We start from the raw sequence: 12648 nt of genomic DNA, 5'->3' as shown, positions 1-12648 counted from the left end.
TAAAGAATTCAGACAATCCTTCAAGATCTGCATGGCAACTAACATAACTATAAACGATAACACCATTGTTGACGGTCCGAAAGACATTGCTGAACTTTTCAATACATTCTATACAGATTGAGCAATATAGTCTCCTGTGACAAGGACTTCAATCATTTTCTGCGTAACGTTACGTCACTTCAAATTATTTTTTCTCATGCCATATCAGGAGCTAGAACTATTTCAGTTACTTAAATCAAAATAAAAAAATGAATTTTTTTCGGGATCGGATGAGGTTCCTACAATTCTATTGAAAAAGTGCCTATCAGAACTCATTGTACCACTTACTTTTATAGTAAATCTCTCATTGTCTTCTGACGGTTTTCCAGAATTGCTGAAATGTGGTAAAATAACACCTTTGTGTATAAAAGAACTGTCATCAGAGCCTTGAAAAGTACAGACCAGTCACAGTACATTCAAGTTTTTCCAAAGTATTCGAGTATTGTATTAATGTCATTTTGTTATGAATATGATATAATTTCGAGAAACCAACATGGATATTCGAACAAAATATCTACGAAGACTGCGGTGTTTTCTTATTATCAAAAAATAATGGAATATATTGAGGCAGAAGATTGCCCTGTTGGAATCTTTTGTGACCTCAGCAGAACATTTGACTGTATCAATCACGACATACTACTGGAAAAGCTGTATAAGCATGGTACTAGATGCTGTCCTCTAGATTGGATAAAATCATTTATACTTAAACCTACACAATATATAGCAATCAACACTCATTTCTCACAGCAAACTGAAACAGACATTGGTGTCCCTCAGGGGTCCATATTGGGGCCAATTCTGTTCCTGTTTTATATTGATGATTTGGATGAACTTTCTGTACCTGCATCCTTCGTAATGTACGCTGATGATATGTCGTTAATCATATCTGAAAAAATGGACCCTTCCTTGTGTGATAGATGCAATGAAGAGTTGACTTCTTTGAATGAATAGTTTCAGCAAATTACTTGTTTTGAAATACTTTGAAAACGCAAGAACTGAGGTTTCACCATATCCAAAAAGATTGTAATGAGTTTTCATTCCAATCAAACGAATCGGGTACATCGATCTCAACTACTTCGGATCAAACAATTTTCTTAGGATGACGAATACATAAAAATCTCAATTAGAAGGCTCACTCCCGTTACCTAATCTCAAAGTTGAATTCGGTTGCCTTTCAATTTAGAAATTTGCGGCATGTAGGTACTCAATATTGATCAATTGATACAGCTCTACTATGCACAAGTTGAGAGTAGGCTACGATACAGTGTGATATTTTGAGGTTTATCTACCCTAGCAAAAGATATCTTTGTGGCACAAAAACGAATTTTTCGATCAGTGACGGGGCTTTCACAGACTGATTCATGCAAAGATATATTCAAGAAACTGAAAATATTCACATTACCATGTCTAGTCATATCAGAGTTGTGTGTGCTAGTATTCAACAATAATGATGAAATTTACGTGAAAAGCGATCAAAATCATAGTTTCAATACAGGACAAAAGAATGATTTTTCAATTCCATTTGGAAAATTCAAAATAACTCACCAATCTTCCAGTCATATGGCTCCTAGAATATACAATGATCTTTCTTCAAATGTGAGAAACTGCATGACAAAACAATCATTCAAATATAATTTAAAATTATTTTTGACAGAACAGTGTTTTTATAAACTGGATGAATATTTGTCGTGGCAATTTGCGGTGAAATCAATTTTTTTTTAGTATTAGTATTATTGTATTTCAAATGTAAACAGCTGACTTTTTCCATATGGTATGTAACTGTCTTGAGGAAATAAATAACTATTATTATTACTATTATTATTATAGCTCGCGCGGTGCCTACTTTGAACAGAGCTTCCTCATAGCCAAATGAGTATGCGGTATAAAGCCAACACGTTTGATATAGGCACAATGTCAACTTCACTTTTCGATCATTCAAAAGGATTTTATAAATTTTTTGGTGTTACTGCCTCATTTGGACGTCCACTGCGTTCTGCATCATCGATGCAGTCAGTCACTGAAGTCAACAAACGTTTGAAGTCAGCAAACTAACGTTTAATTGTCGTTTCTATTAGAGCGGAGCCCTTATAACACTTTTCAAGCCATTACTCCGCTTGAACGGTATTTTTTCTCATCAAGAAGCAGTGTGAAAACGGTATTGTTTTGAAAATAACCAAAATAGTGTCACTCTTAGCACAATAACTCACAAACTTATGAGTAGAATATCATGAAATTTCAGCAGCTCACTTTTGTAGGTTAGTACTAACTCAAAAAGCGGTGGATGCAATAAGACTAGGCCCGAGACTTTTTTCAGCAGTCATTCGCAGTGCCCAAGCTGTAAATGATGCTGGAATACATTTTCATTCACCAAATATTCACAATCACCTCTGTTTAAAAAGATCTGTTTTTCCGTTAACCAGCTGTCGCACCCCTACAAACGACAACCCTCAGAAGTCGAAACTTGTGCGAGCTAAAGATTAACGAGATCTTATCTTTTAACGTGTGATTCCTAACATGGTTCAGTTTCACTCTTAGTCCCTTCTGATTTTGAATGAATTCGGACTTGTCGCGCAGCTTTCTGTGAGCTTCATAGTGATGAACAGCATAGTGATGGACAGTAATATTGAAGCTGATAAACATACAAATTATTGAAGTTCGATCTTTGCCAACAAAGTTTTTGTTATCAGAAATTAAATTTTAATCTTTCAGTTTACATCACCTGTTTGGTTAGAAAATGTCTGACTATGCCTTTAGAAATTCACAATCATGTTTATAATGCTGGGTATTGTCCAGTACTTCTCCATATGCCCTAAGTAAACACAATGAGACAAGAATGACAGCTCTCTGCATCGTACGGCAAGCCGACATAATCTTGAGATTCGAGAGCAGAGTGTGCATCATTCCACCAAGGACTCCAACAATCAGAAAAACCGTTCTGATAGAGTGGTCTGGATAGAGTTCGTGGAATTCTTCTTCTCTTCCCTGACGATATTCGTCCCGTTGAGAGCTGAAAACCTTTCGATAAATGTCGTCTTGCTCTTATAGTCGAGAAGAATTACATGAAGCTCATCAGCTCGTATGAGCCTGAGGGTGGGGAACGAATTGTTCCCCTCTTCTCGTTCCCCACAACGGATTCAATATCCCCCGGAGCATAGGACAACATCGGTATACCATGAAAGTATTATTATTAGTTTCTCTTTCTGACGTTCATAGTTTCATAATTCCAAAATAAAAAACACATAAAGAGATGATTTTTATATTGAAATATTTTATTTTTTATTATATTAATATTTGAAAAAAAACATAATATAAGTATCAAATCGACTTCAATTTCAATATGTAACTAAAGGCGAGTGTACATACTGATCATATAATTTTTTCACCTCATTATAATGCCTTGGGTTCGTTCCAATACTGAAAGTAACATTGATATTGAAATAATTGAGTTTGCCTGGTTTCAAAGCTGGCCATTTTGCATTCAGTAACAGTGGATCGGATATTGGAGTGGGATTGCTAAAAAAAAAGGTAATATCAGTGATACAGCAAAGTTTTCGTTTATCAATGTATAAGATTCATTATAAGAATTTAGTCGGGTAGATCTGCGAGTAATATGAGAAGCATTGAAGAAAATGATTGCAATAATACAGAGAATACACAAAATATTGCGATCCTCAATTTTTTTTTTTCAATAATTGAACCATATCAACTACGAAGGTTGTGGTGCAATTTGAATCATATTAGATTAGTCTTTCTCAAAGTGAGCGATAACGCCCCCTTGTGGGCGCAGGAGGCCTATAGGGGCCGCTCCTACACGCTTAACGCGCGTTTCCTCGTGTAACGCCATCTAGGAGACTAGATAGTAACTATTTCCTGTCCGATAGTTGTCAAACTGTACAATAGACAGCGGTAAGCTTCAATGCGAAGCGAGAAGTTTCTAGTCTCCATTCTCCAAAGTACTAGACCCACCCGCTGCCTCATATAAGAGTTCGCGCTCCATTCGGCCTGTAATGTCATTCCACGATATTACGAAAACAAGTGAATTTAGTTAGCGACAAGCTAACTAGCTAGGTAAAGTGTTGTACGTGCGGTGGTGAATACTGTGAGTGGTGTCATTAGCAAGTTTTTGATACTCGATTCTTTTCTCCGGCATTTTTGTCGGAATCAAAAAAGAATAAACGGCAGACTAGCGCGAAATATATAAAATATGGATTTATCGAAAATCCCACAAATCCATCTTCGCCTATGTGCCTTCTTTGTCAAAAACATTTTCGAATGAAGCGATGAAACCCTCAAGGCTACAAGATCATTTATATAAAATGCATTTAGATAAAAAAGACAAAAGTGTGTTTTATTTTCCAGAATTGGAAAAGAAACACTCAGCTCAGTCAACTGTGTCAAAACTTTTTTCAGAGGCGTCAGTAAGATGACGGACTTCGAACTTCCTACAATATCTCCTTGCCAATGGCTCAAACCTGTAAACGTCACACTATTGGAGAGGATTTAATTTTATCAGCAATAAAAGAAGTAATAACTACTGTGCTCCATAAACCAGCGTCAGATATCCGAAAAATTCCTTTGAGCAATAGTTCCTTTCAAAGACGAATTGATGAGATGGCTGAAAACATTAAAGAGTCATTGTGCAATCATCTGAAGAGTTCTAAATTCTCAATTCAGTTAGATGAGTCCACTTTACCAACCAATGAAGCATTGTTGTTGTCATACGTGAGGTTAATTGAAAATGAGAAAATATATCAAGAACTACTATTAGAAATTTAGTCAATAAAATCTGAAACAGCTCTTTAAATGGCAGATTATTTAATCAGCTTTGTATTGCTAATAATAAAAATTTCAACCGATTGTTATTTTACATAGAACTGCGTTGGTTATCAAGAGGTAACTGTCTGACTCGATTTTACAATCTAGTTGACTCTGTAATAGAGTTCTTGGAAAACAAAGACAAAGAAGTGGACGACAACCTCATCACTTCAAAGAATAATATTGCGTACCTGACAGACAGACAGACCTGTATAAATTATTTAACGATTAACGATTTAACGACTTGTATTAGATTAAAACAAAAAATGTTATTGCTGCTTTTGTACCCAAATTGCTCTAATACAAGAATAATATCGGCAGGCGCGAGATTCGCAATTTCCCTAATTTGTCAGCAGTCTTGCTTGTTCACTGCCAACATTTGGAGAATATTCACAGTGATTTCGCAGTACGATTCCAAGACATTTCAAAATTGGAAATACCGGAATGGGTGTTGGGTCCTTTTTGAAATATCAACACAGCAATATCACCCCAGCTGTAAGAAGAACTCACAGAACTGTAAACGAACGAGGAAATAAAAATAAAGTTCAAAAGTGAATACCAAGAATTTTGACTACAAAAGCCAATCCCACAATTGAACCCTGGATTGTAGTCCATCGTTCAACGATTTTTGATAGCATTCCCATCATCGTATTTGTGTGAACGTGGATTCAGTGTGGCAATGTTGCAGATTACCGAACGGCGGTGACTTACGGCTGTTTTTTAGTAAATTCGAGCCTGATATGAACACACTTGTTAAAAATCATCAAATTGATCCTTCTCATTAGATTAGTTTTTAAATTCAAATTAAAATATTTGTTTTAATAACATGAATAAAAGTTTTCCTAATATTACCAAATGGTTTTTCATTACTCTCATAAGAAAGTCTTATTTTCACTTGACACACATAATTTAATTATTGAAATAATGACTGCGATTGTGATTCTTTAGATGTAGTAAAGTAAAAACATTTGAGGGGCGCTAGAAAATAATTATATCTTGAAGTGGGCGGTAGACAAAATAAGTTTGAGAACCTTTGTAATTAGATGAACAGTATTTATGGAAATTCGGATTCAGGGCATCACTGAGTTGACAACCTCTCCACTCTATGGTCAGGACACACCGTGATATGTTTCACATTTACTTCTACGTCACAAGAGATACATCTTTTGGGGTTTTCTTCGTTCAGCAGATGCTGGTGGATGTACCTTGTGTGGCCAATCCTGAGACGGGTTAGAATTGTCCGATGTTTACGAGAGAGTGATAGATAATTTTGGAAGTTTGAGCTAGGATTCATTGTTTTGAGATTATTTTCCTCCAGAGCTTATCACTTTTCCCTCCATTTATTTATTGTTAACTGACTTGTGTTATGGATCACATCTTCAAGTGGCTCACAGCAAATCGGTTAACTGTGAGGATTTGAGCTGATGTCTCTAGGTAGTGTGTCAGCAGTTTCGTTGCCAACTATTCCTTCACGCGAAGGAACCCAAACAATTTCGATACATTTCCCTATTTGCATTAATTGTTCCAATTCTAATTCAATACAGAAGAAGAGAGTATTTCTGGGGTATAGCTGATGAATACCCTGTAAAGTTTTTCCCTATAGATAGTTGCTTCTGTTGGTAGTCGATAACTTGCATTTTCTTTGATTACTGCAGCTCCTGTGTAAACAGTGGGCCAAATTGGACAATTTTAAAGAAAAACTCATGTTTTCAAACTAGAGACATGAAAACTGAAGGTTGGTTCTGGGGATCAAATTTCATAACAAACTCAATGGTGAAAAGCGCATACCGATATCTATCATCGTTTCTGTTACAGCATGTTTTTCGAAAATGTGTATTTTCGAAAAGTGTAACTTTTTCCTGTCAAAATGTCTTGTTTCAAAAAAAAATCACTTCTTCAGAATTCAACAGTGTGGAATACTTCAACAGTGTGGAATACTCATTTTTACCTTTCCAAAAATGTTGGACAATTGATGGTTTGCCAGAGTCATATTTGCAATACAGAGCTTTTAGGTTTTTTCATGTAGACACACTCAAAGGCACACTTTGATCAAATAGGCTTCAGACGACGAGGCGATAAAACAAAATGCAAATATTTGCTGATGAAGTATAAACATTATGAAATATGGGATATGATAGTCTATTTTACACAAACCGGAAAAATTCAGAAGTAGCAAGCAATTTGTATCACGAGAGGTATCCAAAGAAAAGACAAACTTTCAGAGACATTTTCGCAAGATTGCGACGCAACCTCATTGATGGTGGTCAAGTAGAAAAGAGAAGGTTGAAATTATATGAATCAAATAGGGATAAGGACTTGGAAAAATAGTCGTTTGCACTGTTTCCTTTCTTTTGTTGGAAACGCCGTTAGCTATTGAAATAGGTAGAGCATGTGGTCGAGGTTGATTAATTGACTGTGTTTCAAGTTAAATTTGGACGCCACCCAATTATTTTTAAAATATTACTCAGATCTTAACCGAAAAGTGAAAACAAGATGCAAAGTTGGTTGTACACTTCGTGTAATATTTCATCAATTTTAAAAATCACACATCAGTATTCAATGATCACTAAGGAAGGAATCTGAAGTCAAACAGATACTTTCAACAATTACAATATAATAATAGAACATATGACATATACAAAAAATGAGAATAGAAATTAATAAAGTTTATTGTTTACAATAAACGTTAGTTAGAATTAAAAGTGGTAAACAACATAGAAATTTTCATTTCTCTTTTCATTACGATCTCCTACCATGTAGTAACGGCTACATCCATCAATTTATATACAAAAAAGTAAATTATACTCATACAATTAATTCCGTGGGAATTGAAATTGCTATATTAACTAATGATTTCAAATCAGTTCAACCAATATAAAATAATAATTTATCATATGATGGCCTTATTCAAGTGTTTTGAAAAATGAGAGAGATCGTCCGGTACTATACGAGGGATATTACACACAATTATGATGTAATTCAATAAAAGGTGGAAGGTAGAACATGGAAAATGTTAAAATTAGTTTACGTATAATATCCTGAATAGACTAAGCAGTAGTATAATGTCCCACAAAGTTGGTTAAATCCAAAAGTTGTACCATCCACTGCAACGTCATAACCAAGTAATAGAAGGAAATATAACTAGAGGAGTAGATGAAGCATCCTTGGGCTGAATAGTTATTGACAGGCTTTACAGATGGACCATCCTCTCAATCCTCATGACCAGGTAAAATCCGGAGAGACAATTGTCTGGGGAAAGTAGTTCATCTTGAGTGGTTGAAACGGGCTGCTTAGTTGAGCAATTTTCCTTTGATTTTCAACAAGAAATAAATGGAGAGACAAAAATCCCATATACTCATAACCAGGTACAATCCGGAGACACGATTAGAGCAGGAAATCAATCCATCATTGGAAAATCTCGTTGAGAAAATGTATCAAATGGAAATGGTTTCAGTCCAATACGACAAAATGGCGGACAGGACCAGAGGAAATCTTCTCGTACATTTAAGATTAACTCAATTTACATGGGGTGAAGGTTCTCTAGAAATCCCTTCCTCATAAAACCTTTTGAAGAAACGAATAGTTCAGAAATTGCAAAAAATCACCTCGTACCGAGGTTAAATTCGGGTCCTTACAGGAAAAAACAAAATATGGTCACTAGATATAGTGCCCAATTAACGCAGGAACATTCAAAGTCATGAATAATCTCCACTCTGGATATAAATTTACTCACAAATTTGATTTTTCTGTCGGAGTACGCTAATCTCGATTAGCGTCGTTCCTTACACGAACAGAAAAGACAAGCTAACATGGCTGCCTCGAGTACTTTGAATCTGCTCAAAAATCTTAAAACAAGTAAGTAAACTATACAATTTCTAAGAAAATAGCATGCTGAACAACAGAGTTCTACTACAAATGGAGTCTTGTTAATGAAGAGTGGGCCATCTGGTGGACGATAGCTGAATTTGTAATTTGAACACGGTATACGATTTAGGAGCTGTTCAAAATAATCCCAAAAGGTCAACGCGAAATTTGGAATCATGTGCTTTCAAGCGTGTTTCAGTTCATCATCTCAGATCAGGAGATTTTGAACGCCGCATGTCTTTTTGGTTCCTGGAAAGTTGTTATCAGACGAAGCTTATCTGAACAGTGTCGGCATTTCAAACCGCTACAATTCTTATACTTAGGCACAACAAAATTCCCACTCTACTGTGGAGCAGAGAAGTCAAGGAAGATCCAGATTTTAATGTGTGGACAGGTGTTTACAGTAGTAGAATTACCGGCCCGTTCATTTATAATGCTACTCTCACATCTCAGAATTATTCAGAAATTTTAAGGGAGAATATCAAACCTCTTGTTGATGAATTGTCTCTAATGAAGCTCATAAATATATATTCCCAACAACACAGAGCTTCATCTCACAACACTGCAATTGTCACCAATTTTGTGGCTGCAAATTTTGGTAATAATTGGATAGCCAACCAAGACCCAACCGTTGGCCGGCCAGGTCACCGGACCTGACTCCTACGGAGTTTTTCCTCTGGGGAACGTTGAAAGATCTCATTTTCCAATGGCCGACCAATTCTAAATATGAATTGGAAGTAGCAGTGATGCAAAGTTTTGCACTTCTATTGAACTAATTAATTCGGAAAAACATTCAGAAAATGTGTCTTCTGTTTATAGGAGAAGCCGGTTGACATTACGAACACCTTTTCTGAAGGAAAATATATCATCGTTTGATCTTTATCATTATTATTATTATTGTTGACGTTTCATTTATTAGTAGTGAATATGGTATAAATTGTTATCAATTACTGCTGTGAAACGCTTCCTCAACATTTGAAAGCAACTACTGAACAATTTCTTTCTGTTTTATCGCCCCGTCTTCCAAAGCGTATACAGGAATATACAGGTTGTCTCATAAAAAAATAGTAATTCATCAATAACTATTGAATTTTCATTTGAAAAAATAGGTTTTCACGCCATTCAATTCTACGTAAAAAGTACTTTGAAATGAAGTATAGAAACAAGAAATTTCTGACAGGATAAAGATACAGTAACTTTTCGAAAATGCACACTGTCGAAAAACATGCTATAATTCAGAAACGATGATAATTATCGATATGCAGTTTTCACCATTGAGTTTGTCATACAATTTGACCCTGAGACACAGGCATCAGTTTTCATCTATCTATCCGGGTTTCATTGGTATTCTGAATCATTGAAAGCATTCGAAAATGATACTCACTGGTACTTTATGAAATTTGTCCACAATTTGAGCATACGTTGACGTATAACATTATCAAATTCATGTTTGTCAGGTAGAAAAGTCCAGTCCCAAATGATTGGTATTTCAAATGCGTGACCTACAGTTCCAACACCTGAAAAAAGGAAAAAATATTTTCACAATTGATTACAAAGTAATGAAAATAGTATAAATAATCTGAAGAACACATAGATGCTTTTTTACAGGTGTATACTATGACCAAACAATCCAAACATGAACCAAAAAGTAATGTTTGCAATTGGTAGAATCGAGAGATGAAAGGACAACAAAGAATCCACCCTGGGTATATTCATAGATATCGAGGGAGCGTTTGATAAAACAACCTTTCGTACAATTACCCAGCAACTACACTCCAGAAATGTACCCCTGGTAGTAGGAAAATGGAAACTCCAGATGCTCTCTAGTAGAGCAATAAATATTAATTTAGAAGATATCACAGTGAAATGAGTGGTCATGAGGGAATGTCCACAGGGAGGGATCTTGTCACACCTTCTCTGGAACATAGTTCTGGATACCCTAATTAATCACCTTAACAAAAATGGATTCTACACAATTGCATACGCAGATGACATAGTTATCTTGCAGACCGGCAAATTTGTAAACACACTGTGCGATAGGGCGCAGGATGGGCTCAAATTAATAGAAACATGGTGTAAGGAACACTCACTGTCGATCAATCCCAAGAAGACCGAGATGGTCCTTTTAACCAGGAAAAGAAAAGAAGTTTATTGGACTTGAAACCTCCCGAAATCTTCAAAAGCAAACTAAACTTCTCTGAAGAGGTGAAATACCTTGGTACTATCCTCGATAAGAAGCTAACATGGAACTCTCATCTACAGAGTAGAGCAAAAAGAGCATATGTGGCTTATGAGCAATGTCGGAGGACAGTAGGACGCGCATGGGGTCTTTCACCCCGTGTGGTCGCCTGGATCTACACTGCAATAATAAGACACATATTAACGTATGGAGCCATTGCATGGGGACTGAAAGTTCTACAAGCAACAGCCATCCAAAAATTATACCAAATACAGCGACTGGCTTATTTGAACATCACAGGAGCCATGAGAACAACACCAACCGCGGCAATAAAATTAATCACGGGTCTGACCCCTCTGTCTGTGCGTTAAGAAAGTTGCGTTAATGGCCATGGTACGATTGCGCACGGCTGGTGCAATCCTCGAAGTAGGAATGGATCAATTTAGGCTGGGCCTAGGGCGGGAAGCGCTTACTGCGCAATCTCTGCTGCAGGTAACCAGTGGCAATTGAACCCAGGTTTGTGTTTAATAAACCCTACAAAATACAAATTAAGCAGGACACAGAGTCAGATGAGCAGCAAATACGGATTTATACAGACGGCTCAAAAACCAAAGAAGGCCCAGGATGTGGAGTGTACTCCAGATCACTAAGCCTAAGGATTAAGTGAGGAATGGGAAGAAATACCAGCGTGGTCCAAACAGAACTGGCTGGTATCTCAATCGCCACAAAAGATATAACCAAGAAAAGAATTTCTGGCAAAAACATAACAATCTGCGTGTTACCTCAGGGCTAGTACTAGAATGCCACCAAGATTTAGCCAAAGTCTCCGTAGATAATAACATTATCCTGAGGTGGATTAAAGGGCACGACAGGAGTAAAGGTAATGGCATTGCCGACTCTTTAGCCTAGGAAGCGGCTGGAGAATTTTAGGACCCAGTGGTACCCACGGCCCGATGACTTCGACAATTGCGAAACTAGTCAAATGTTACACCCATGCTCAATCCTTGAAGAGATGGGATGGAAGCAAAGGATGTAATCTTGCCAGGATCACCTTGGGCAACCCTGGGAAGCTGGCACCGAAGAAATATCTGGCGATGACAAGAAAAAATCTATGCCTTACAGTAGGATTTCTGACTGGCCACTGTCAGCTAAGGAAACACCCCCATAATATGGGGCTAGTGTACACACCTCTATGCAGGATGTGTGAACAGGAAGATGAGACTGTCAGGCATGTCCTGTGCGAGTGCCCGGTATTATCGTCAATGAGAGAGTGTGTGTTCGGCGAGTCTTGGCCTACACCTGCCGATATAAAGGATATGTCTCCCAGCGACCTGTCCACCTTGCTGGAAAGGACAGGATGGACGATGACTTAGGAGGACAACTTCTCCGGAGGATGTACAATGGCTTAAGTGCGTGGGCTTACACTCACCCTCCCTACTCTACTAGGTGTGATTTCTCTAAACGCTTGTATAATTCTTGCTCGGAGATCTTCCTTATTTGTTGGTCTATCCTTATAAACTTTATTTTTCAAGTTTCTCCATAAATAAAAATCCAGTGAAGTTAAATCTGGGGATCGTCGTGGCCATACTACGAGAGGGCTATTGGATCCTATCCATGTCATAGGTAGATTCCTATTCAACCAAACCCTTGGTATCCCACTATATAATTATGTGTCTCAATTTAAATTAGTTTCAAAAGCATGAAGATCCTTTTCCGAAGAATCTTTCCAACCAGAAGTGATTTCAGTTTTT

The 12648-nt window shown here is 36.9% G+C and overlaps 1 protein-coding gene across 1 annotated transcript in view; it reads right to left on the bottom strand.

Moving 5' to 3' along the window:
- Window positions 1-3348: 3348 nt before the first annotated feature.
- Window positions 3349-12648, bottom strand: part of LOC111503313 (juvenile hormone esterase) — a 62469-nt gene continuing 53169 nt past the window's right edge. Inside the window, exons 10-11 of the mRNA XM_074174243.1 lie at window positions 10103-10235; window positions 3349-3552 (exon numbers count right to left, since the gene is read on the bottom strand). Of these exons, the coding sequence (XP_074030344.1) occupies window positions 3372-3552; window positions 10103-10235 (314 nt within the window). The 3' untranslated portion in view covers window positions 3349-3371. The remainder of the gene's footprint in view (window positions 3553-10102; window positions 10236-12648) is intronic.

Source organism: Leptinotarsa decemlineata, unplaced genomic scaffold (assembly GCF_025532065.1).
Source record: "Leptinotarsa decemlineata unplaced genomic scaffold, Ldec_3_MD MMD2_tig00000505_RagTag_RagTag, whole genome shotgun sequence".
Taxonomy (NCBI): Eukaryota; Metazoa; Arthropoda; class Insecta; order Coleoptera; family Chrysomelidae; genus Leptinotarsa; species Leptinotarsa decemlineata.
The sequence above is the reverse complement of the archived record's forward strand: the minus strand, read 5'-3'. Positions and strand labels throughout refer to the sequence as shown.